We start from the raw sequence: 27,685 nt of genomic DNA, 5'->3' as shown, positions 1-27,685 counted from the left end.
GAAGTCCAACTTATTGATGATTATTGCTGCAACATTTGATGATTTCATGTCAAGAATTAAGTTTAGCAGAAGTGTATGACAACTGTGTTTACTTCAAATTCATCACACCTAATACATTTGTTTTCTTACTACTATATGTTGATGATATCTTATTAACAAGCAATGATAAGAGTGAGTTAAGAAAGGTAAAAGCTGAACTTAAAAGGGAGTTTTAAATGAAAGATTTAGGTGCTACCAGTAAAATTTTGGGAATTGAGATCGAAAGAGACAGAATCAAGAAGTACTTCACTACACCAAATACCCATTTCCATAACACATGAATATAATACTAATAAAAAAGTGTTATGCTAGAGTATTATATTGGGCATGAAAAAAGGGTGGTAATATACACCATCCCGCCACTTAGCCTTTGTTTTTCATTACTGAGAACTGAAAATTTGTGAGACCTGCCCCTTAGCCTTTTTTATATTCCTGAGACCAGAAAATTTGTGAGACCCGAGAGACCCTTCAGCCGAATCCTAATTTCGTTTTGCTTCTCCCGGTCGTCGAGCCTGATCGACTCGACTCTTTTCCCTGCCCCCCGGCCTCTCACTTCATTTCGTTCTTCTTCTGTATCGTCACTTGAATGAAGACACCCGATCGGCCCAACTTTCCCAAATGTCCACCACCGGCCCTTCTCCTTTCCGGTTCTGGATATTTCGTGGTCGACGAGGAAGAAAGAAATGAATGAATGTTCTTTTTGGAAAATGTAGAATAATACACCTACCGAAACGAAAGCCAAAGGTGAGTCACCCGAGAGACCTGAAAATTCCTTTCATTCAATTCCTTCAACATTTTTGAGACCTGACACCCGAGACCTTCAAAGGCCAAGGTTTTCTTCTTTTCCTCTTCATTTGTTTATAATGGTTTTCATTTTATTTTCTGTTCAGTTTCTGGGATTTTAAATCTTTTTCGTTTTGTTTTTGAAATTGGTAAATAGAGTTCTAGTAAATCTTCGGTGTTGGAAAGCGTGGTGGGCAGAGATTTCTTGCCTCGTGGATCTGGTACTTCTTTCTGGGTTTCATTTTTTTGGATGATTTGTCAATAAAGATTTGTGTTTGGTTACTTAGAAAGTGAAGGAATTGTAAAATGTGTGGAGGGTTTTTTGTTAGTTTATTTTGGCTAGCAAAATATTGGGAGCTCATCTAATTGAGCATACACTTGTATGGAACTCGTTTGAAAAAAGCTATGCTATTTTAAGCATCCCAACTGACACAAATTGTGGGAATTTCTTTCAAGTTTTCCCAATCTTTCCGAGCAGCCAAGTAGAGTATTTTAACTCTACTGGATGATTCAGGTTCTGGGGAGTGGTGAACGATATACTATCTTGAGAGAAGAGCAGGTATTGTTCTGCAAAAATCTGTTTGAATGTCAGGTCGAGAGTATAATGATCTCTAGTCTACTCAGTTCTGAAATCAAATGAACTCCTTCAAACTAATATGAATTCTCTTAACTGATTCATTTCTCTGCATGTGCTAGTTTAGTAACCATTCCCAAAAACCATGCATCTAAATAGCTGGAAGAGAGATGTAAATTGGAAAACAACAAGAAACTATACATTTCCAATATTCAGTTTCATTCAATATGTTTCACCATAACACATTAGCTTATTTAATTATTTTCATGCTCACGGGACTTTTTAACTACAGGATGGCTATGCTATACAAAGCTTTAAGCGAGGAATGGCTGCACAAAAGAGTCAAAATTTTTTCAACACATAAATTTTGCATTTGGTATAATTTCTCTCATTAAAATGTTTTTGTTCTTTTCTGCGGAGTGAGTATATTAGATAAACCTTTTTATTAGTTTGTTTATATTTGGGGTTTGCTTGATTTCCATATTTAATGTTTTCAACATTTATTTGTTTTGACTTTATAAGATCTTTTTATCTCACACACATATACACTCATACATATAAATATATATTGTTAATATTTTCCTTCTGTTTTTCAGACATCGTGCATTAGTTTCAATCGTAGCCCAAACTCTACAAGATTTCAGTCAAGCGTATTTGGCTCTGCTGTTCCAAGCGGATCATCTGTTTTACAGTTGAGTAACGTAGTATATAAATTTTTATGGGTTTAAGCATATTTTCTGTTCTTATAATTGACCCAAGAAGATGACACATTGTTTAGGGGATGCAATGTCAAGAGAGTCCAACCCATTAAAGCAACGACCACTGAATTGCCACCAACTGTTCTGTTCTTATAAATTTTATGGTTTCTTCTCATATCAACTGAAAGAAGAATAAGAAAAAGTAGTTTGAAAGAGAAAAACAAAAAGGACTGGTCTACATAAAATTGCCATCTCTTACCTTCTTCAAGTGATGTTAGTAGGGCAGTTTCTGAATTCTCTTCGTATAAGTAAAGCTAGATGGTTTATGCATCAGGCAGCTCCCAATCCTTGGGTTGTCGCCACTAGTATGGATTAAAAAAAAAAACAAACACCTATAATAAAATTGTCCACTTTTTTTTATTTATTTTCTTGAAAATCTTTAGCTCCTTCTGGAAAAAGCAGATCAGCCAATTGGGATGATCTCAGAATCTTTTAAGCAGAAGCCTTGAATCAGTAATAGCACAAACCAGCCATGGTAAACTTGAAACAACCTTGGGGCACTGCAGTGCATGCCAATAAGCTGATCTTCAGCAAATAAAAAAATTATAAACATGGACAAAGAGAGAGCCTTCATCACAGAGATCAGGTCAGCCTCTTATTACTTGCTTTTCACCAGTTTATCTTAAATCCCGGAGTTAAGAAGTCCACAACCACTTTTAAGTCTTTAACGGCTAATGGCCTCCATTGCAAGCCGCATCAACCGTAGTAATCCATCCACGTCTTGGAAATTAAAATCAAGAGCCCTCTTAATGGAAGAGATAGCCTCCCCAGATTTAGCCTCTACCAAGCTTGCAGTGCTAGCAGCTGCAAAAGTTACCTGTGACTTTTTTGAGGCTTCCATAGCAAAAATTATATCCTGTGTCTGCAAGACATCACATATTATTATGATATCCATAGATAAGAAGCTAATTTTAATACGTGGTAAATGAGTAAACTACAACCTAAACTGACAGTGAAGGCTTGGTGAAGATGTTTGTGTTAGCATAACTAACCCATAATATAAAAGACATTTTGATTAATAATAAAATATTTCAAACATAGACCTGACCAAAAAAAAATGCTAAATTATAGGACAATCCTCTTCCCCATTTTGCACGAATGAGAAACAGTTGTTAAACTTATTCCCCATTTTCTTCTCAAAAGTCTCTGTTAGTTCAAAAAGATACAGAACAACATATTAAATAATTAGGAGTTATATTATTAATTTAATTGGATATGCCTAGAAGTTTGAGTGTGTTTTATATTCCTAGAGTTACTTTCCTAGAAAAATTACCAAAGCCTAATTCAACGAGGAAACTTTTCTCAATCTATTTTGAGAGAAGCTATTCTCATTATTTTATACATTATTTATGAAATTATAAAGGTTCTCTCTCTCTCTCTAATTCTTTAATTTTTTTTCCTACCTATTCTTCTATTTATATTATATGTTCTCCCATATTTTCATACTCTCTTGAATTTTCACCCTTTGCCCTTAATCAGATATTATACATTAATAATTAAAGCTCTCGAACAAAGATTGTATACTCACAAAAGTAAGGACTTTATCAAAACTGGAACGATTTCGGGCAGCAATAACAACATAGTTAGCAGTGATAACCATACTTAGTTACTGTTGTCTTAGTTAGATAATGTTGTATTAAGTAGCTGTTTTATTACTTGTCACAAAAACAAGAGTTAGTTAAGCTTTAATTTTCTGTTAAGCATTTCTGTTGTAAACTCACTCTTGTAACAGCTACTCTCTATAAATACATATCTTGATCTCTTACAGAAATCAAGTTTTTACTCCATAAAGATTACTCTGCTTTTTCTCTGTTCTGTCTCAAGATTGCTCAAGAAGTTCTTACTTCAGAAAAGCTTTACAAGCAGCAACAGAGTTGAACAAAGACCATTTCATAGTTGGTGAAATGGGTGAAACTGAGAACAGTTCAGTGCTTAGAAGAACACTCAAGAGTCTTTGTGTTAGTAATGGTTGGTCTTATGGCGTTTTCTGGTATTTCGACCAAAGAAATCCCATGTAAGTTTTTTCTTTTTGTTTGTTTTGTCTTTTCTTCTTTACACCACACTCTTTTTGTTCTTTTCTTAATCAATTCTATAACTTTTTTTACACCACACTCCTTTTGTCTTTTCTTCTTTACACCACACTCCTTTTGCTTATTTTGTGAATTTTCTTTCACTCTACAAGATGATTCTGAGGTTTGCTATCAGTTTTCCTCTGGAATAAAGGTACAATTTTTTTCTTTTTGAGTACTTTAATTGAGATTAGTATGGTAGAAACTTGTGTTATAAATTTTATGGTTTCTTCTCATATGTTGTCAAAGTTGTTCAATTCTAGCTCACAACTTAGAATTATTAACAATCAAACTCACTTTGCAGATCATTGTGGTAGTACCGGTTGAACCACGAGGACTAGTACAGTTTGGATCTACTGAGAAGGTTAGATCACTTCTATGAATATTTATGCTTAACCGTTCGATTAGTGTTCTGTGATTGAGCTGTTAATTGATTAATGCTCTGCCATTGTTGTTACTGCTGCAGATATCTGAAAGATTGGACTTTGTGGATCAAACAATGAGGCTCTTTCAGGAAAACAACTTTCAGAAAATGGTAAGAGCTACGTGGGTTTTACAGTTTTATTTTTGTATGATACTTCGAGCACTGATCTGTAGACTTATCTCAGTTTTTGGTTCAAAGTTTCGATTTTGAAATTTTCTTCTTTGAATTAAATCTGTAGACTAATTAGGCTCTTGGGCTTTCATTAAAATTTTCAACCTTTATTTTGAATACTTGTGCTCTGTAACTGTAAATTTTCTATATATAGGGAGCTTTGGAAAACGAACTATCCGTAGGGAGCTTTACTAACATCTGAACACTTTTATTTACATTTCTGTTTGGAAATTGTATTTTAAGAAGGGGAAAGAAAAAAAAATAGAATTTCAAGGGATTTCATTTTCTCTTGTTTATTTATTTTTTACATACAAAAAATGACCTTATACACTAAAGAATATTTGTGCTTGTCATTTTTTCCCCATGTTTTCAAACATCTTACTACCTTGAGGTGCATACACGGATCCTTGTATTGCTGTATGAATTGAGGGCAACTTAATTTTCTTATTGGTATAGCACTTTACAATATCTTTTTCTTAGTTGTAAATCTAATTTTTTTAAACATACTGCTGCTTGAAGTATATTTTAAGGAATATTTTATTCATTATTGCAGCAGTTTCTCTCGCTCTTTTTCTTGTTGCACTTGTTCATAGTTGTTATGAATGAATGGTTTAAAATATTTATTATACTTACAACTGCATGAAAGCCTTAACGTACATGGTGAGGCTGTATCATTGGGACACTCATTAGGATGCAGTGGAGCTCGTATCTTGGTCACATTGTTAGGGGTAATCTATAAGCTTCCCTTCTCTTGCAATGCATTCCTAGTTTGACAATTCAATATCATTTACATAGTTCTCTGGTTTTGTTTACATGTTTTCTTGATGATCTAAAGTCATAGTTCGTGGTCATATCTAAGCTTATGCTTTCTACATATACTCACGTGAAGTGATCTCGTGTTTGTCATTTATTCTTTTAAATTTCTTTCATATGGGTTCATCACTATCTTTTTTTTTTCTCCCCCTATTTTTTTTTTGGTTGTTGGGTTGGGAAAAATAGACCATTCTTAAAACCTTATAAATTAAGCTCATTTTAACAGGTTGGTAGGCTTTGATAAGGATACCGCTTGTAATTTTTTCTGTTTGGATTTTTTTAAATGCATGTAATGAAATATGAATATAATGACGTTCTTAATTTTCTTATCTTTGGACTTTAGCACTTATGTTTGCATAGGATGCTCATATTATTTCTAATTGGTAACGGGTCTTTGTAACTAGTATTTTGGTCCTCTCCTTTCTTATAAGAATAGAAAATAGCCCTGTAATGTAGTTGTTGCATTCCTTAGTGTTATGCTTCTTTTGTGCCCAAAACTGTGTCCCATTGATCTGTGACAGTGTTGCAAGGTCCATTTTGTTTTTTAAATTAATTACTCTTAAGATATTTCCAAGTTTGCCAAGTAAAAAAAAGGTTTGCTTTAAAAAAATATAAAAAGCAGCAATGTTTCTTCCTTTCTTATCCATCTGTGTAAAACTGTTATTGGAAAGGTTGTAATATTGGGTAGTGAGATCATTGAATGGGTAATTTTACCTAAAATTTTTATCACATCTCTTGATTGTGAGCAACATAACTAGAATTTTGCTTTATTAATTGTGTCATAGTTTGATTTAGACAGGATAATTCTAAAGGATTCTTCTGTTGTATGAATAGATATATGAACTGGGTTGGAACAGGGACAATTTAGAACTTCTAGCACAGGGCAGAAACTTCATGTTACGATAAATGGCAGTGTAAGTAACATCTCATTCAATGGAAGTCTTAAAGGCAGTGCTAATATAACAATAAAACTTTTTCTAAAAGCCCTGCTAATTTAAAATTGTATTTGTTCTCTGTTTTTGCTAGTCTACTTAGTTTTGTTTCCTCAACTAAAATATATGAGTACTACCCTGTTTTTGTTTCTCAGGCAAGTAAAAAAGCCTTGGATCCAGTTGCTCCAGTTTATAAGTACTGCCTTGTATCAGTATCTAACATATTAACTTCAACATGCCAAAATGAGGTCAGTTGTCTCCATTTTCAGCGTTCAAGTCTAGCGCTAATCCATATTGCATTTTTTTTTCTATTTTTGGGTATAAACTTATATATGGCCCTTTCTTGCATGAAGTTTGAATTTTAGTTAGTCATTTTAAAGTCAACACCATACGTTTGCTGTTTTAGCGTGTTCGAGTTAATGCATTTTCTTTCCTGATCATTAATTTTTTTATTTGAACAACTGACCCATTGTTTCTCATTTAATATATTTTAATTAATACACCGTCTAGGTTGCTGATTTGAAAGATTCTGTAAGCTTTATTCTAAGAATAAATGAATTGTATTCAAAAAAAACCAAATCTTGCACAAAGTCTAGGTTAATTTGAGAAAACCTAGCAAAATCTCCCAGAGTAGAAATTCTAAACTTTAAACAGTAACCAAATTCTTCTATATATCCCTTCCAAGTATTCTCTTATACTATTTATAGACTAACAATAACACTTACTAGCCAACCAATAGAAATTGAGTAAATTTACAAGTCAACACACTAATCCTATATAGCTCTATTCAATATCTGATGCCTAACAAAATGTTTGCAGATCATATAGTTTTAGATGGCTTCTTTGATGTGATTACTGATTATTGGCATTTTAAGTTAATTTATATTGTAAATATATGCAGGTTTCTGCCAGTTTAGTCACGGTGCATTTGATTGAGAAATTAGATGCTGGTGATATTGGAAATTTATCTGTATCAATACTTCAGAAGATGAGCACCATGTCTAAAAAGGTTTGCTGCTTCCCTTTTAAGATTGGTATAGTTAGTTTAGATAAATAGTTCAGGCATGTTGTCCTAAATTAATTGGGAAGTATTGAGCTCTTTGAGGGCTCATTTTAACTTAAATCTTAACTGGAACTTGTTCACTTTCTTTTAGTTTTTCATAAATTTTAGGTAGCATAATATCTCAGTTTTTTTTTAATTCCATTTGCAGCTTAAAAATCATCCTGCTTTCTCTGAATTGTTAGCCCAATATTCACAGAGCGGTTATAGGTATTAAATTCATTTTTGTTGTAAATCAAAGCATATTGATTCATGATACCATTATTGAACTTCTGAAAAAGCTTTGGTGCTTATTTGTTTAATGGTCATTAACTACATGAGGTGTTCCTCTTATTTAGTATTTTAATTTATATTAGACTGAGCATAAACTTCTTAGTTGCATGAGTGATCTTTTTGAAAGTTTTTTTAAGTTATGATAGGTTTCTTACATTTTGTGGTGTATCTCTCTGTTTAGAGACAGAGTTCATCTCTTAAATTAACAAAATTTTCCTTTAGATTAGATTGTATTAGTGTTGATAATCCAAAAGGCTGTTAGTAACAGCTTTGTCTTAATTTGTTATTGCTTTGTTTGTCTTTATTTTGTTAATAAGGTCTCATTACTTGGAAAAAGTAAACAATCACACAGTATGCTTAGAGAGATAAATACTTAATGTACTCTGTATTTGGAATCTTGGATTTACTATTTGTATGCCTGTGTGGATGTATCAGGTTTTCAATGGTGGAATTAGCTATTTTTTGCTATATATATTATATAATTCTGAATACATTTTCCTATTAGAATTGTAGTTATTTATCTCGTGTGAAGTGAGGGCATGAGTGTGTATTAGGGTATGTGTTTTTGTTAGTTAGTTATACAGTTTATGTCCCAACTGACTGTTTTGAGTCATCAGACTCATCACCATAGAGAATTCTCTACTGATTCTCTCTTATTTTATTGTTCATCTGGAAATTCCCTAGCTCTTTCCTAATAGCTCTCTTATTTTATTGAACTAAAACAGATAAGTATTTATCTTAGTTTTCCATTTTCTTCTTTTGAAGTTTTCAATGTATCATTTGAGAAAAGACTGTAAGTTTGTTGTTGTGGTGGCAAGAACTTTTGTTCTTAATAATAAAAGGACTTTTTTTTTACAATGTGCAGGTATATTGAGATGATTTCTTTGGAGCAATTCTTGACAACATTTGTAGTTGAGGCCTTTAGAATGGAAGAATGTATTTCACTAATTTTTTTATACATTTCTTGTTTTGTATTTAGTGATAAAAGAATCTGAATTGGGCATAAATTATGTTGTAATATGATTTCTTAAGCCTAGACTAGTAGACTAAATATTGTAATTACATTTGAGTAATTAATAAAAATCTATTTATGTTACCTTATTTGGCTTCAACTTTCATATTTGTTTTCCTAGTTTTGTGTAAGTAAAAAAAGATTATGTTTTTCTAAGCTAGCTAATATAACACATGTGTTATACTAAAGTATAGTATAACACAAAAAAAGTGTTATACTAAAGTGTAGTATAACACAAAAAAAGTGTTATATAATCGACTATAAATAACATAATTAAACACTTATCTATATATTAAAATAACACAAAAATTGTGTTATCGTTGACAGTACAATAACACATCTGTATAACACTGATAAAGTGTTATGTAAAGTACCCTGACCTACGATAACATAGTCGGTCTTAACACATCAAAAAATGTTATCGTATGTTTTGATAATACATTTTCGGTGTTATTAAAAGCATTTTTTCTTGTAGTGCTTGTTCCTATCTCAAGAGACATACCTAAAGAAAGTGTTGGACATGTTTGGAATGTCTAAAGCAAAGCCAGTAACCCTACCTATATCCCAACAGTTTAAATTGAGAAATGATCAACCACCTAGTTCAGAAGAAGATAAGGAATTTATGGCTGAAATTCCTTATGCAAATGCAATAGGATCTCTGATGTATGCCATGGTGTGTACTCGACCTGATATTGCATACTCAGTGAGTTTAGTGAGCAGGTTTATGTCAAATCCAGGGAAGATGCATTGGTAATCTTTGAAATGGATTTTGAGATACATCAAAGGTTCACTTGGGAAGGGTCTAGTCTATGGTGGAGCTGATAAGAATTGTGACAATTCTGTTGCCATAGAGGATTTTGTGGACTCCTACCTTGACACCAGGAAGTCACTCACAGGGTATATATTTACTGCATTTGGCACAACTATCAGCTGGAAAGCAAGCTTACAGAAGGTAGTGGCCCTATCCACTACAGAGGCAGAGTATATTGCACTGACAGAGGCTATAAAGGAAGCACTTTGGCTGAGAGGTATAGCACGAGAACTAAAGCTTCAAGATCAAATTATCACGGTCCATTGTGATAATCAGAGTGCAATACACTTGTCCAAAAAAAAAATATTATCATGAAAGAACTAAACATGTGGACATTAAACTAGATTTTGTTAGAGAAGTGAGAGTTGATACTTTAGATAATCCATCTGACATGATCACTAAGGTGGTACCAAGAAGCAAGTTCTACTACTGTTTGGATTTGATTCATCTCAAGTTATCTTATGTTCACTATTTAGTCAAAAGTTCAGCCACATTATTGTTTTTAATATCATAGTTACTGTACCAAGGTGGAGATTTGTAGTGATTTGGTCCAGTCAACTATGCTGACTTGTACATTTATGTTAATAACAACTTAACTATTTTACTAGTGTTAGTAAGGTTAGTTAAGTCTAGTTTTCTATAAATAGACCATACATTGTACAGGTTAAAAATAATGTCGTTTTTCACATTGTATTAGATTTTAACCTTGAGAGAAAAATTGTTGAGAGTATTTTAAGATTGTAATGTGGATTGATATTCATCAATAAAGAAAGTGGCTATTTCATTCAAATTCTTTTCTTCTTCTCTCCTCTGTTCTTTAAGTTTTTCTGTCTAAAGTTCTATCAAATTGATCTTAAGCTATTTGATCAAGGATTCACAACAGAGAGAGTGGGCGAGCTAGAGAGAGAAAGGGAGAGAGGAGCTGCCATTTTCTAGAGAGAAGGAGGAAAGAAATAAGGAGAAGGAGGATAAGGAAAGGGTTTCAAAACTCTAGGTATGTACTCATCTATGGTGTTTTTAAATTCTTGGTTAAGAGTCTTCTTCTTCTTTAATCTAAGCATATTCGTGTTTTCTTTCTTTGGTTCTATGGTGTTCGAAACCCCTAGGATTTGAGCAAGGTGATGATTCTAGTTTGGGTTCTTGATTTCTATCAAGAGAGGTATTGGATTTGCTCCCTCAATCTATGGTTGTTGTGTTTTATCTTTGTTATTTTGGAGAGATCGTGGCTGAATGTGGATTGATGTTTTGGGTAGGGATATTATGTTTGTGTTGCTTTGATATTGATGGATGTTTTCAAAAATCATGTTTTGAAAGAAAGCTAATGTTTTGATTATTTTGGCTTTGGTGAATGTGTTGCACTATTGTTATGATGGCTTGATGAGAAACATGTTAGGTGGTTATATATTTTTGGATTCAAGAGTATGAATCTTATATAGGTCTCACCCAAGGCATATGTAGATAATACATGTTGAGTTTTGCTTATGCTTCCTTTGATGTTTCTATGATTTTGGTCAAGTTATTTGGGAAATAGGAACATGTTAGGTTTCATGTGAAAGCATATATGGATATTGGTATTTTATATTATTGATACATGTTTGTCATTCCTATTTTATTTGATGTCATGTATATACTCATTAGAAACATGATAGAGTGTTTGTAAGACTTTAAATGGGTATATGCTAGTGGTGTTTTCTTTTGGATTACTTAAATGATAGAAGCATGCTAGGGTTTGTGTTTAATTATGTGAATTAAACATGCATGAATAATGTGTGAATTTTGTAAGGCATGATGAAATTGATAAATTTTATGATTTGAAGTACTTGCTGATTTTTGTGTATAAATGGTGTCAATATGATGAGAATAATGTTTTTGAATGCTTAAACAATTTTTTAAGGGCTATTACGTTTTCAAGAAATTAATGGAACTTTAATATGCCTTGAAATGATATTTTTGCTCAAATAATTACCTACATATTTTTTTATATTTTTAGAGAAAATATGAGTTTTTAAAAAATAAAATGGTGATTTTGAAGATATATTTTGTTGCTGGAATTTTAGTAAAATTGTGAAATTGTATTTTTAAATAAAAGGACTTTTGTGTGGATGTTGAAATAAATTAATACCCTAAACTATGAAAATATTAAAAATTGTATTTTTAATATAACTACGAGTGTTCATTTTAATGGATATGATTTTTCTTTATTTTAATTAAGAAAAATGTTGAATTTAATTTACTTGTGATTTTTAAATAAATTAAATATAGTGGCTGAAAGTTTAGTTAAAATATTTTAAAAATAATTATTGGATTATCACTTATGAATTTATTCTACTTAAAAAAATTAAGTCTTAAAATAATACAAGTAAAATATTTTTTTCCACACCTAAAAATTATATTTTCTCACACCAAGATTGTAATTTTGTTAATTCGATTAAATTGTTACTAAGGAAACATGTTAAATTATAAGTATTTTACATAATTTATACCCTTTATTATTTTTATGTAGTTTAAAAATAAATAATGGAATTATTATATTTTTAAATGGTTAAAATAAATTATTTCATGAAATAAAAATAATGTTTTAGAGGTTTAATTAACTTAGTGATTTTAAAGAGATAAATAATGGTAATAAAAGTATGTTACTAATTCATTATTTTCAAACAATAGAAATAAGCGCGTAGGAATTATTGTTTTTAACGGTGTTTTTTAATAACATTCCTACGTATGCATGTCGCATGCAATTTCACTTTTACATTAAAAAATGTGTTTAGTATTTAACCATATGATTTTTATTTAAAAACCATGCATGTAACACAGGTATAATTTGCATTATTCTTTTAGTGATTTTATGTGTAATTATGCCTATTTAGAAATTTTAAGTAGTCTTCTCATGCACACATGGGATATATGGGTTGGCCACAAGAGAGTCGTATGTGATGCTGAAGGATGTTATTTGATTATGGTATAGGCTCGTTGTGAAGTTCGTCAGTTGTGTTTTGCTTGGACCTGAGGTAAGGAAGTTAGATAGAAACTTTGGTTATTTATGTTGTAAATGGTAAGGTTGGCTTGTATGAATAAGAATGTTATGTATGATGATACTTTTGCGATACGAATTATGAAATGTTAATTTGTGTTGATATGACTGGATTGAATGTCATTGAATGTTGTATGTTATGCAATGGTTGTTTGCGTGATAAACGCGACACAACAAAGAGGGGTTACTAAGGATGAGAAGACGTAACCCGAGTTACTAAGGATATGAAGACGCAACTCATAGGACGAATGCGTCGAGATTATTCAAGGACCAGAGATCCTGTTTACCTCAAGATGTGACATGGACAAGTTAGCGGGTCATGTTCACAAAAATATGATGTTATGTTTATGATGACTATGTATATGATGTTTATGTTATGGAGTTATGTTTATGATGACTATGTATATGATGTTTGTATTATGATGATTATGTTTATGTTTATGATGATGATGATGATGGTTATGATAATGATACTTATGATGTATGACGATGTATGAGTGTGAATATGTTTTGTCGTGTTTTACTTGTGTGTTATTTGTACTTCCTCACTGGGCTTTTAGCTCACCCCTTTACTTTCCCTTCCAGGTAGCAAACAGGATTTCTCTTTGGCACGTGTGTATGGCGTGAGGGCATCTTATGGATGAGAAACGATCAGTTTTAAACACAAATTTATAAAGAATAATGTTATGTTATTTTAAATTTTTAGAACTTATCGGTGAGACTTTAACTTTAATTATTTTTAAAACGTTGCATAAAAACTTTTATTTTTCTTTTAAACTATTGGGCCCAACTTGCATGTTTTAGCAAGGCCCCACTAAGATTTTTATAATAAGTGGATTTTCTTCTATAAGCTTATGAGTAGGGGTGGCAATTTGGATCACGACACGATGACATGACACGACACGACACGATTAAGGTAAACACGAACACGACACGTTTAATAATCGTGTCGTGTTCATGTTTGAGTTTTTGACACGTTTAATAATCGTGTCGTGTTCGTGTTTACCTTAATCGTGTCGTGTCATAATCGTGTCGACCCATTTAATAATCGTGTCGTGTCATAATCGTGTCAGACACGATAACACAAATACTTTACATAGGTTTTCTGATTTTTTTCGTATAATTATAATTAATCGTGTCATAATTGTGTTATCGTGTTCGTGTCGTGTTGACCCGTTTAATAATCGTGTCGTGTTCGTGTTCATATTTTTGACACGTTTAATAATCGTGTCGTGTTCGTGTTGACCTTAATCGTGTCGACACGAATCTGACACGTTTACACGAATTGCCACCCCTACTTATGAGCATGCAAATATTTTACAAAGTATTATAGTAGGGCGTTTTACAACATTCCTCACAACCTTTATTTTTAACAAGGTTAAGAGGCCTTGGCTTCATTTTCAAATGCTAAAAGAGGTTGGGATACCATTTATAAGCAAACCAATCTATTCAAGAATCAACTGTCAAAATACACCATTATTGTGCTATTGTCCTATTTAGACACAAGGGTATTAATAAATCATAGTCATTACCAAGCCACATACTATATAGTAGCTATGAAAGAATAATCGTAGTCATCTGCAAGTAATAGTAAGTTTTACACATGTTTGTCCATCCACATAAAATGTATTCAAGTTAATTAAACAACGCAGCTAAACCACACATAGATAAACAAACATATTAAGCACCTGTTGATCATGTGAAACAGTAAACCTGAAAAAAAGTCACTATGTAAATAAAGACTATGAACGTGTCAATAATAGACAACAGAAACTATAATATGGGATTGAAAACACTAGAAAACTTCTCAAATCTAATTATTAAACCATATGGTCTATACATATATGATAAAATTTACAAGGCATTGAAACGTTACACTTTCATAATTCTTATAAGTGTAGGGTAATTTGATGAAGAGCTTAGGTTCAATATATATATATATATATAAACAAATAAAGCAATAACTAAACATAAGTGAGGTGTGTGTGAGTGTCCAGGGATTTAATCCATGGCTGAAAAGCACAAAGCAGAAATTAACAAATCCAACATATATACTAATTCCCACAAATAATTTAAAAAAAACATAACGAGCACATATATAAATATATATATATATATATATAAATTTGATGCTTGCTTACCACAAGATCAAAACCACACCTTCATGAAATACATCAAAAAATATAAATAACAAAAGAAGACAGATAATCAAAGTAGATGGAAACATAAAAATCTTGTGACCTTAAAAACAACATCTAAAATACATGTCTTAGATACAAAAGAAATGAAGTTACCATACCATTGGAAAAAATGTCCCCAATTGACTGAGAAAGTGAGTTACGACTTACATTCCTGAAACCAACAATTCAGAAATTAGCAAAGATAACTACATATGTCGCAGCTGAATTTCACCAAAAGGAAAATTTTATACAAGAAAGAAAATCACTCACAAGTAATATTTGAGAGAAGGCATGAAAGATATGGAATAAGGAAGACTCCCACTATGATTGGTTTTTGCAAGACTCCTGTAGAGAACACAATCAGCATCAGTCGAGTAGTTAACCATAAAAGTGACTGCTCCAAGGAAAGACATTAAAAAAAATACATAAATCAATTACAAAAACGTTGAATGTTACAGGCTCGTAAGATTTGGCAGAAATTGATATGGAATTGAATCGTGAATGTTGTTGTCACTCACATCACTAGTAAACAACAAAAGATCACCTCAAAACCAGTGGGTATAGTTTCAATCCTTAATATAAAATAAAAATAATAGAAATCTATCTGCTTTCTCACAAATTTCTCAAAGACACAAGGTTAGCAAGCATGTATCCATCATACCATCGAGCTCCAACCCAGAAATTTCGTTGTTACAAAGATAAACAAGGATCAATAAAACAAATCCAATTACTCATTCAAACCCAAAAATGCAATTAGAAAGCTGCAATTTTATATACTTGATTACTCTCATACATGGAAACTACAATTGAACCCTCACAAGTTATCCCTTTCTATAAACTCAATGTCTCACTGTAATGCACCATACCAATTGAACAAAGAAAACATACTAGAAAGTGTCTTAGCGCCCATTTGGCCAGATTGTGGATTACCAAACATTTTTAATCAATATTTTTGTAAAAATTTAATCAGTGCCCATATCAACAAATGACCAAAAATCACATACCTAGACCCGAAAGAGAGAGGGGGTGAGCCAGAGATGGGAGGAGTCGATACCAAGAACGCCAAAGGCGACCTCACCATCTTTTTTTCCCCTTCGCATTTGCTACCGTCGTCGACGACATCAAAATCTCCGAGAAGAGGCGCGGTAGGGTGCAGATAAGTTGGGGTTGAAGAAAAGAGAGAGATGTATGTGCGAGTGCCACTGGAGGGTCTCTAAATTTTGAAAATATTTGATAAATTAGAATTAAAAAAATTATTTATTTATTTATTGATATTATTAAAAAATGAGAGGGAAACAACCAAATTAGTGGACATTTTTGTAAGCCCGATAAAATTAATTCAAAATTTCATACATGCCATCAGGAAAGAAATTGCACTAGTATTAGTAACATTTTTCAGATGTTAAGAAAAATATTTATTTAAGTGACATTTTAAAATGTCACTAAATTTAATATTTTGTGTCATTTTTACAATGTTACTATTGAAATAATCTAGTAACATTTATTGAATGTTACTAAAAGTAAATATTTGTTATATAATATTATATATATATATGGATGTCCATAATAATGAAGAATTACTAGGTTACCCAAAGTAAAATATCCTTATTAATTATTAATTGTATTCAGAGTAGTTACCCGATTTCCTTAGGGCTTATTTATCTGTATAAATAGGGATCCTTCCCCCATTGAAATAATACATACAAGAGTTTCGCTCTCTCTTTACATCTTTCTATTACTCTATCTATTTTTTTATACTTCATGTTTCAATATTCTTAATAGTTTTATAACACGTTATCAGCACGATTCTCTAACTACCATTGTTTGTAGGTTCAAAATATTATCATGGGTCTCTAGCCATAATCATTCCTTGAATCTAAACTTGATAATTCAATCTTCAGCCGCCATCATATGTTGTTGATATCAAAAATCATCATCCAAACTTCATCATATTTCATTGAGATAAAAATATTTTGTTGTGAAGGTATATTTATACCATTATCATATTGTATATTTTGATAAGACTTGTACATATATGAGTTGCTATTTTACTATTGTGATTGTATAAGATGGTTTAATAACTTATTATCATAAATATGGTTATATTTATATATGTGTTAAAATTATCTCACATAAATATTATTGATTTATCTATAGTATTTATTTTATAGTTATTTACAAATAATTAAATTAGAATTTGTAAAGTTCCATGTCAAGGCATATTGAAAAAAAAATTATTATAGACTTGCATATATTCTGAAGATTATGCAAAAGTGATATTCATCATTATAATTAATTGAGATATATTAAAGAAATATATATTTATATATATATTCATGTATTCTTTGAAAAAGAAATATAATCACTAAATATTTGTGAACATTCTCTGAAGTGAATGTTTCATCTTTATCAAGAACACAATTAAAGAACATTTAAAATGTTTCATGATTGATGCAATTGGAGACTAATTTTTGAAGTCCCAAAAACATTTTAGAAAATTGCATCAAAACATCAATTTATGAAATAATGAGAATATAATTGAAGAAAATGCATATTGATTTAGTGAAAATATCTTTGATTATTGAATTGAATATATATGAATTGTACAATGAAGAATTTAACATGTATGTCAATTTTATTATACATTTAAAATATTTAAACATCATTCCCTGAAGAGAATGATAGAAAATGAAATGTTATCTTAAAGAGTATCGATATTCCAAATTAGTCATATTATCATATATGTAATTCTTCTTGCCAGAAGCAAATAATGTCTTTTTAATATTATTCCCTGAAGTGAATGACACTTAAATAATTATTGGTGAAAAGAAAAATATATAGTCACTACTTATGTCAATTAATATTTTTACACATTCTCAAAAGTGAATGTCTAAATTATTCGTACTATAGTAAACTTTGTCATTGATCAAAATGTAATTTATAATTACATTCTATAAAGTGTTATAAAGTCACAAAGATTATTTGAAAAGGTTCTTGATGAAACCTTAACACAATATATTGCTAGCTAAAGTTAAACATATTTTATGTACCAAATGTACAATTTCTATATAATTGTGAATGTGGCAAAAAATGACTTATAATATATATCGGTCGTACATTTAATTATATAGTATATCAAGTCATAAAAATAAGGAATGATTTATTTCATTAATAAATTTTACCACTTGTTGGAAATAAATGAAACAAAAAAATAAGTGATATATTCATATTATGATTATACCTATTTGGCTACAACAAATATGATTATTATCATTGTGTATTAACTTGAATGAATGATAAAGTTGTTTATATTTGAAAAGTAATTGTGCTTTAAAGCAAGCACACCATTTGATAGAGAAAATTGTTAAATATAATGTTGTTGAACATAATACATTACAAAAATCAAATGGAGAAATAAAAATTCTTGAAGAATCAATGCAATTATATGTTTTGAAGGATATTAAAATTATTTCACTCTCTAGTATATAAACAAAAATGAAACTTTTATAGCGGTTATGTATATGTTGAAAATTTTAGTGAAGTACAAAATATAGTGAACCTGAAGTTCATTAATTGAATGATCAATCATATGCAATGAAATGTATAAATTCCCCTAAAATTTAGATGATGAACCAGAAGATTCTTTTTATTATTAATTCTTATATGGTGCTCAAGAAAATATGTATATATATTTTGCATATGGGAAGTAAAAATAAATTTGAATATCTTGCATTTTTAAATGAAATATATATATATATATTTCAACTAGTTTTAAGATGTTTTTGTTTAAAATTATTTTAACTCGTGCAATTTTATTGTTAATTTTTTTACTACATATATATCATTTATAAAAGTGTCACTCATTAGAATGTTAATGCATTTATTTTTCAAAATTTTCATAATTATTTATAAGTTGAAATTTTTATATCTTCTTAAAATTATTTTGTCTATGTAAATTATTATGATATATAGTTATATTTTTTTGTCCAAGATGTATGATAATTTTTTTATTATTATTTTGATAATGAGTATTTGATTATGTTCACTTTGTGTTTTTTAATCATTATTGGATTTTTATTTCATAATTTCTTATCGATGTGATAAGGACGTATGATCATGAACTTAAAAGAATTGCAAGTTTGTATATTTTCAACTATACATATATATATGGCTCATTCTTGAAAATGAAATACGTTCGTAATTGTGATTTATTTGTAACGTCCTAATTTCTCATAGATTACCAAGAACACAGCGTTGGGTCATAATCGTAAATATTGCTCTTTTATTTAATAAAAACTTAAAAATAAATACATGGATCCATGGTTTTTACAAAAATAAAATACTTGTCTTTAATATAAAAATGAGCAACATTTAAATAAAAATCTAAAATAAACATTCTTTAATAAAACATAGGCCCGCATGATCTTCCTCGACTATATGGTCCCCACGAGTACATCACGAAGCTCTTAGGCCCCACTCACCACTGACCTTTCTATCCTTAATTGCTTGAAATAATAACATCATAAGGAGTGAGCTTCTAAGCCCGGTAAGGAAAATACAAACAAAAGTTAGTCATATAATCAAACATAACATAAATTCACCAAAATCATACAAACACAAACATCTCGATCATATCATAATTTAAGTCATAATTCTACATCATAATCTATGTCATAAATCATAAATCATGCTCTAAATCATAAGTCATAGGTCATAAGTCGTAAGCCATAGATCATAAGTCATGCTCATAGTCATAAATCATAACTATAGGTCATAGGTCATAATAACAAGTCAGATATAATAAAAAGATAAGTGTTTATACAGGGGTAGAAATTAAGCCCCGGACAAAAGTCTGTCATACACCGAATATAGGTCTGTTATAAAGTTTTGGCAACCGAGCCTACCGAACATAGTCCTTCATACATCATTTGACACCTTAGGTCCAGACACACTTACCCATTTATTGTACTTGAAATGTTAGATCATACAAACATAAACTATATCATACATTACATAAACTAGATCATAATACTAAACTACCTAATTTTCCTTACCAAAAACTGAAATATTGGAGACAAGAGTGGGATTGGAACTCCTAAAACCAAACATAAAGAAACCATACGTTTGTAAAGAAATGAAGTTGAAAAGAAAATCTAAATCATTGAGATAAGAACTTACCGAAAACCTTATGTTTCAAAGGGATTGAACATCTAACCAAAAGTCACTATCACAAGTTAGGATTTGAAGAAAATGAAAGAATAAGAAGAAACTATAATGAACTAAACTTGAAGATAATGAATACCTTGAATAGCTTAGAACCTCGATCTATACCTCAAACACCGAAATCACACAAAAACTCACTTCCCAAGTGTTTATAAAAGCTTTAGATTTGAAAGCTTTAACCCCAAAACCCTAGTGTTTCTCTCTAGAACAATCTTAGCAGCTTGGAAGCTCTGGACTGTGCTTGAAGAATGAATAAAATGGCTGAGTGAATGGTCCTTTTTATAGAGTTCAAGGAGTGAAACTAACTCTCATTTCAATGAATAAATAAATGATTAAAAATGAATAAATTTGAATTATTTGTTCAACAGACGCCCAGAACTCGATCAAAAACGTTCAGGAACGAGTCAAGGTTGTTGAGGGTTGTTTCTAGTTCCGAATTCTACGAAATTCAAAAATTGGCCACTGGAGCTAATATATCGCCTAGGATAGGCGATATATCGCCCCTACCATATATCGCCTAGGGTACAGATGTATTTTTTATATAAAAAAATTGATTTTCCAAACAATTGTACCTGCGCTTGTAAATGTATACTATTATTTGTATAATCTTAACAATAATTTAAAAATACCTTATTTATTAATTGAATAAAATTCATATAAATCTCAAATAGTAATCTAAATATATATATGTTATCCGAAAAATATGCACAGCTGACAAGGCAAGAATGTTGGACATGTGGAATCATAGTGGGAGCATATGAAATTTTATTCTTGACACATGGCATAGGTGTCTAATAGTCAAAGAAGCTGGAAAGAACACACTTTCCCAATAAATGACATTTGTTGCTTGGTATGCTCCCCAAGAAAGCAGCTATGCAATGTGTCTACCAGAAAAGAGGCTGCTCGGTATGCTCTCCAGGAAACCTGATGTATGGTCAGATGAAGCCAGTTACATCCTCCTCACACACTACTACAAAAAAGGCCCTTTAGCACTCGCGGGGCGCGAGTCCTCCCTTTGAGAGCCTTAAAAACTGAGGTTCTTAAAAATCCTGTTGAGTGCCTTTAAGTAAGTTTTTTAGACTCGCAAAAAGTCTTATTTTAATTTTAAAAAAATTAATTGATAGTCAATGCTCCTACTAGAGCTCCAACGTTAACAGCGGCGCCACCACCCCACGGTGGTGGTTTGGGAAAATGATCAATCCTTTAGTGGGTTTTGATGCCCAAAGCATAAGGAATGCACTGGTGGTGTTCGTTTGGGTCGGGGTGGCTCAAGGCGATTGGAAAACACTCAGAAGAGTTTGGGAAAAATAGCACCACCGCGACTTTAAACGACTTTAGGCGGTGGAGGGCGACGCGTGAGGGGTTGGGCTAGTGGGGGTCGAAGGTCGCCGACCTTCTGCGTCCATTGCGTCGACGCGTGTAGGAGGGGGGTGGCCGGAGTGCCACTATCCGTGGCTTGGTTATGGAGTTCGTGAGAGAGAGAGATAGAGAGAAAAAAATGGGGGAAGAGAGCAAGGAGAGAGAGAGAGAGAATGGGCTGTTGTATTATATTTTTCTTTGTGAAGTAATAAATAATAAAATTTTAGTTTAAAAAAATAGGAGGGAATTCGAAATTTTTTAAAATTCAAACGTTTATGACACACATAAGTTTTTAGGACTCGCATTGAAACATTCTTTTAGGACTCGTAATTTTAGTTAAAAAAAATTGGAGGGAATTTGAAATTTTTTAAAATTCAAACTTTTAGGACACACACAAGTTTTTAGAACTCGTAATTTTAGTTAAAAAAAATTGGAGGGAATTTGAAATTTTTTAAAATTCAAACTTTTAGGACACATGCAAGTCCTAAAAAGTCCAAGAGGTGTTTGTTTAAAAAAAACTCAAACTTTTAGGACACACATAGTTTTTAGGACTTGCTCTGCGAGCCCTAAAATAAATTCTTTAAGGACTCGCAAAGTCCAGGAGTTGTTTTTAGGACTAGCATCTAGGTGAGTGCCCTAAAAAAGTGTCCTAAAAGGGTGTTTTCGTAGTAGTGACGCCTAACAGTTCACTTGAAAACTCGGTCAAACTCCTGAAGAATAGGACTACAACCACCTGTGAAAAGGAAGGGATATTTTGCAGCAGTTGCGAGGTAGGCGCAACTTCCTGGGCATGGGGAACAGTATAAATGCAAGTCTTCCACCACTATGGAGGGGGTTCAGACTTTTAGCCTACCGACCAGCACCAGAAAACATACGCAGCAGCCTTGCTTGGTATTTAGAATTCTGCCATTCTGTATTGTCTTTTACACATAGAAATCCACTTGTAATCCCTTGTGATCTTGTGTAAACCTTCAAGATTAATACAAATCTAAGAGGAAGTAGGTCATTACCAATCCTTGGGGCTGAACCTCTATAATTTCTTGTGTCTTTTATCATTCATTGCTCATAGTTATTAGGTTCTTGGCTTATTTATGGTTCATTGATTGTCTGAATGAAAACTCTCTAATTAATTATTTTAACTCCGCGTTAGTTGACCAAAAAACCAGTCAACATTTTAGTGCTTATATTGAGAGCCCAAGACAATCACATTAGATTTTTGTTATCACAAAGATGGTGGTCTCAACCCGAAGGTCAAGCCAAGAACCTCCGGAGTCTAAATTTGAAACCTCTCGTCAAGTACCCCAAGGAAACCTACTGCCCAGGAACCCATTTGGTGTTAGGGGCAAACTGCTGGGCCCACTGCAGTAGGACAAGGGGCTGCTGCATCTGCTGGAATCACTCAGGCAGGAACGTCAGGTGGAAATGCTGCGCAGGGTGCTGACTAGCAGGGTGCCCAAGCCAATAACAATAGGCAACCTTTACCGACAGATGAGCAGGTCTTGCCAAGATGTGGCACAAGACAGGACCAAGTCAGAGATGTTTGGCCAAGACCTCAGGGTAGTAACCGTGATAGGAATCCTAGTGCCGCGGGACGAGATGGAAATCCCCAGTCCCAGCATAGAACAGGGGCAGTCAACCTCAGAACTACCAGTAGCAACCTGGTCAGTGTAGACAACAGCAAGAATACCGACCAGGGTCCCGAAGAGATGAGCCGGAAGTTAGTAGAGCATACAAGCCCCATTATGCTGACAAGTATGACCATGATGAGGCAGCAAGCCAAGTTTGCCAGCCTAATAACCAAGGACAGGGGTAACCAACCTGAAGGACTGTTTGTCTCGCAAGGTCAGGAAATCCCTAACAACCAACCACCCCGAGGTGGAGGGTTCCAGGGAGAACCTCCAATACCAGGAAGGGCAGATAGCCAGAACACCGGGGGCAGACCTCGACCAAATCCTGTTTTCAATCGCATGGGTCCCTTGGGGATTGAGGACCTTCTAGACGCTCTTAATCGCAGTAGGGAAAATCGGGATTCGAACAGCGTAGCTCTGCCTAAGCTTGTTCGGGACCCAAGAATGGATGAGGTCCGTAATGCAGCATAGCCTCAGGCAACTGCAGACCCTACCATCCAAGCCCAGCTGGATGTGTTAACCTGACTGGTAAGGGACTTGACAACCCCCAAGTTAATGGATATTGAAATGGAAAGACAGAGGGGTTCCCCATTTTCAGACCGTATAAATCTGCCAATACCTGTCAAATTCAAAATGCCAACATGGAAAATGTATACTGGGTTGGAGGACCCAATATCCCACGTTCATCACTTTGAACTACAAACTGACCTCCAGGGGGTTCGAGATGATGCCAGGTGCAGGATCTTCTCAACCACCCAACGATGGTTCTTCAAGCTATAGCCAGGATCAATCACGTCATGGGACGGTTTCGTCCGCATATTCTATTCTCAGTTCTCCTCGGCAATGCCCATTCCAGCCGAGCCAAATGATTTGGTGGATATCAAACAAAGAGACAATGAGCCTCTTAAAGATTACATTCAGTGTTTCATGCAAGAGGCCACCAAGGTAAAGTCCCTTAGTGATTATGGTAAGTTGATAGCCATCAATTCAGGGGTCAAGGTAAAAAGTTTATTCTAGAGTAGCTTGAAGAGGAAGTCAGCGCGCACCACTCAAGAATTCCTTGATAGGGCAGACGAATTTATCAAGTTAGAGGAAGCTGAACGAAAGGTGAATAATCCTACCCAGGCAACTGCCGAGCATGAGAAAACAAGTGTTGGGAACGGCATGGCCCCCGCAGGAAGCATATGGCTGCCTTTAACAATAGGGACAACACCTAAGAGCAACACGGTAATGGCTTTGTTCGTAGTAATTGACATTCCCTCTCCGTACAACGCCATGATAGGGCGACCGACCCTATATGACCTCCGAGCAGTATCCTCAATTTTCCACTTGTTGCTCAAATTCCCAACCCGAGCAAGTGTAGGATGTCTCAAAGGGAACCAGCTGGTGGCCAGAGAATGTTATAATTCATCAGTCAAAAAAGCAAGCAAGGTAGTCTATACCGACCAACCAGCAGGGCCTAGTCACCAGAAATAGGACAACCTACAGATACAGGGATGGGTCTAGTCGAAGAATTGGAAGAAGTCCCACTTGACCTGCAGTACTCGACCAGGGTTGTCAAGATAGGAAAAGTGTTGTCAAAGCCCATAAGATCCGCTTTGATCTAGTTCCTATGGGACAACCATTATGTATTGTCTTTTACACATAGAAATCTACTTGTAATCCATTGTGATCTTGAGTAAACCTTCAAGTTTAATACAAATTTAAGAGGAAGTAGGTCATTACCAATCCTTAGAGTCGAACCTCTATAATTTCTGGTGTTTTTTTATCATTCATTGCTCGTAGTTATTATGTTCTTGGCTTATTTATGGTTCAGTCTGAATGAAAGCTCTCCAATTAATTATTTTAATTACGCGTTAGTTGACCAAAAAACTTGTCAACAATATATGCACACACCAAATATTGTTCGTTACAAAAAAATATTAAATTTTTTTACACTTGCTTCTGCAGAAAAAAAATATAACTCCCCAATAAGCTTCATCTACATTGTTATAATATTTTAAAAATACAAGACAAAGCTCCGGTGACTTTTTTAATATGCTTTTCTTCATTTTTCAACTATTGTGCTTGCTAGGTACTTGTCTTCAGACAGAGATAGAAATAATAATAAAAAAAATCTAGCATAATAATAACAATAGAAATTCAATGTAAGATTATTGGAAACTACACCTTAGATATTGAAGAAACTTAAACAATTAAAAATAAAAACAGAAATAACAACAATAATAATAATAATAATTAATTTTGTCATGGAAAAAAATAAAAATTAATTTCACTTGACTTGTAAGATGTACCTCAACTTCTATATATGTGCTAGATCTTAAGCTTCAAAGGATGTTATCAAGTACATTCGACATTGTCTATTGTAACCATTCTTCACCATATTACAATCAGAAAAAATTTCTGAAATGGGGCTAAAGAGAAATCAAATAAGAATGTTATTTACACCATATTGTGACCAGAAAAAACTGCAGGTAGACTGGGGCAACAAAAATAATATCATCACGTCGTTCTAGCCTAAAAAAATTAAACATCAAAAGTAAGATTTAACAATGTTTATGTATATATATATATATGTATGTATATATTTACCTTGACAGAGATCTTGCTATTACTTTGCAGCCTGATCTTCTCAACAGCCGTATGAACTCACCAATAGCAATATAACACAATTTTAAGCAATAAATTAGATAAAACATAGCACAACTAGCAGCAACAATTAGCTCAAATATCCTTGTCTTACTGATATTAACCAAAACCAGTTACCAGAAAATGCAAGCTGAAAGTCCGAACGACAACCTCTAAATTTCACTTCAGTGGAATTGAGTATATGAAAGATCTTTCTCTCCTTCTGTTGTGTTGATTAAATCAATCATTTCTTCTGAGGCTTTCTTAAGTGGTACTTGACTTAAGTGTATTTGGCTTAGCACAACTCTGTTTAAATTGGGGAACAACAGTAAGAACTCTAAATTCTTCTTTTAGATTGGCACTGCAAAAATTCATCGCTGCACATCTTATTCTAATACAATGAGTCAAATAATCCCTCCTAAAGATAAATAGTGAGAAAGATAACAGGAATGAAATGAACATATCATAGAATTCAGATCTTACTTTCAAAGAGCATGTCATGTTTACAAAAATGAAGCCCCTTTACTGCACATTGCAGAATTGCATTTATAAAGAATGTATAATGCATTGCCTAGATTGAACAGTCATGCACCCTGCACAAAACAAGAACACGAACATAATTGAAAAATCCCCAAATAATTTAAAATATTAAGTAAAAACTAGGTAGAGAAAGCCCTTACCACCATGCGGGTGCGAATCATAATTCCATATACCATTTTAAACATAAACAAGAGAACTGGGCAAATCTTCGTCAATCTGATCTTCTTTTTCTTCAACCTTAGTCCAAGAGAAGCTATCACCATTTAAACCCTGTCACAATGGAGAAACCAAAACTGACAACAGAACTCGATTCAACTCAATTGGAACGGAGGCATGACCACCATCTAGGGTTTGTATAAGGGAATCCGAAGGAGCAAAAGAAAGATAGAAACGACTGCCAATTCATAATCGAAGGAAGACCTAACCTGGAATCTTGATAAGGAATGGCATCCAGTGGAGGACAAAACGATGGCGATCGATGAGGAAACTCGTCTTCCGACAAATTGAAAGAAATAGGGTTGGGTGGTCAGGAGGACGAGAACGAAATCAACTTGGAGCTTGGGTTTATGAAACTGAGTATTTTAAATAGTCAGAGGTGTGTATAGAAGCCTGTAAATATTTTCTGTAAATAAATTAATTTTTTTTTTCCAGAAAGAGTCCCATGTAATAATGCGCCTATATTATCTCTTAAAAGTTTTCAAGGTGCATTAAATGCACCTCTAAAAGTATCATATGGGTCAAAAAAACTTAGGGATAAATGTGAAAATACTTAAATTATTTTATTTGGAGCACTTAAGTTTTCTAAATTATTTTTTTTGACAGCAAAAGTAAATTCCATTTATATTTTGGTGCAATTGTTTATTTCATTATTAAGTCCACTTACATGGTGTGAAATTTGTTTATAACTTGGTTATTTTTATCGTAAACATCTCTTAAATTGATTATTTTCACTGCAAGCATCTTTTAAATTAAGTATTTTCGCCACAAATATATATTTAATTAGGTATTTTTGCCTATGTATCACAAATGAACTTAACAATGATAATTGACGGTTGTACCAAAACATGGACGGAAGGTACTTTCGTCACCAATAAAATAACTTAGATACTTAAGTGTTACAAACGTAATAACTTGGGTTTGCTGCCAATAACCCAATTTTTTAAACTTTTAGGGACAAATTATATATATATACTAGTTAATAGGTACGTGCCTAAGGCACGTATCCGGTAATTTAAAAAAATATATTTTTGTTAATTTTTTTTTTTTAATATTTTTGTAAAAAAAATTGTCATTTTTATTTGTTTAGATTATATTAATTTAGTTTTAATTCAATTTTTGAAAATGAGAAATTATAACAAATAAAATGAGTAATTATCT

At 32.7% G+C, this 27,685-nt stretch overlaps 1 protein-coding gene and 2 long non-coding RNA genes across 15 annotated transcripts; 1 reads left to right on the top strand and 2 right to left on the bottom strand.

Moving 5' to 3' along the window:
* The first annotated feature begins 375 nt into the window (after positions 1-375).
* Positions 376-8,986, top strand: LOC133817602 (uncharacterized). Of its 8 annotated transcripts, none has more exons than XR_009885605.1 (15): positions 376-871; positions 980-1,043; positions 1,689-1,772; positions 1,993-2,087; positions 2,175-2,740; positions 3,634-4,168; positions 4,337-4,377; positions 4,528-4,587; positions 4,690-4,758; positions 5,465-5,546; positions 6,466-6,545; positions 6,719-6,811; positions 7,465-7,572; positions 7,775-7,833; positions 8,762-8,986. It is a non-coding gene; the product is annotated as an uncharacterized LOC133817602 (long non-coding RNA). The 8 variants fall into 8 exon arrangements; XR_009885604.1 differs by adding an exon at positions 1,337-1,381 and having other exon boundaries at positions 1,993-2,740; XR_009885603.1 differs by adding an exon at positions 1,279-1,381 and having other exon boundaries at positions 1,993-2,740.
* Positions 8,987-14,257: 5,271 nt separating this feature from the next.
* LOC133815937 (protein STRUBBELIG-RECEPTOR FAMILY 8-like) lies at positions 14,258-16,156 on the bottom strand. The gene is made up of 4 exons (XM_062248692.1): positions 15,935-16,156; positions 15,201-15,275; positions 15,050-15,102; positions 14,258-14,463 (listed from the first exon to the last, which is right to left on the bottom strand). The coding sequence occupies exons 1-4, from the start codon at positions 16,009-16,011 to the stop codon at positions 14,390-14,392; spliced, it is 279 nt and encodes a 92-aa protein (XP_062104676.1). The 5' UTR covers positions 16,012-16,156; the 3' UTR covers positions 14,258-14,389.
* A 3,045-nt stretch (positions 16,157-19,201) lies between these two features.
* LOC133817600 (uncharacterized) lies at positions 19,202-26,937 on the bottom strand. Of its 6 annotated transcripts, none has more exons than XR_009885600.1 (5): positions 26,734-26,937; positions 26,449-26,578; positions 26,252-26,361; positions 25,733-26,145; positions 19,202-19,467 (listed from the first exon to the last, which is right to left on the bottom strand). It is a non-coding gene; the product is annotated as an uncharacterized LOC133817600 (long non-coding RNA). The 6 variants fall into 6 exon arrangements; XR_009885596.1 differs by lacking the exon at positions 19,202-19,467 and adding an exon at positions 25,411-25,657 and having other exon boundaries at positions 26,734-26,936; XR_009885598.1 differs by lacking the exon at positions 19,202-19,467 and having other exon boundaries at positions 25,411-26,145; positions 26,449-26,601; positions 26,734-26,936.
* Between the last annotated feature and the right edge of the window lie 748 nt (positions 26,938-27,685).

The sequence above is a fragment of the Humulus lupulus genome, chromosome 2 (genome assembly GCF_963169125.1).
Source record: "Humulus lupulus chromosome 2, drHumLupu1.1, whole genome shotgun sequence".
Taxonomy (NCBI): Eukaryota; Viridiplantae; Streptophyta; class Magnoliopsida; order Rosales; family Cannabaceae; genus Humulus; species Humulus lupulus.
The sequence above is the reverse complement of the archived record's forward strand: the minus strand, read 5'-3'. Positions and strand labels throughout refer to the sequence as shown.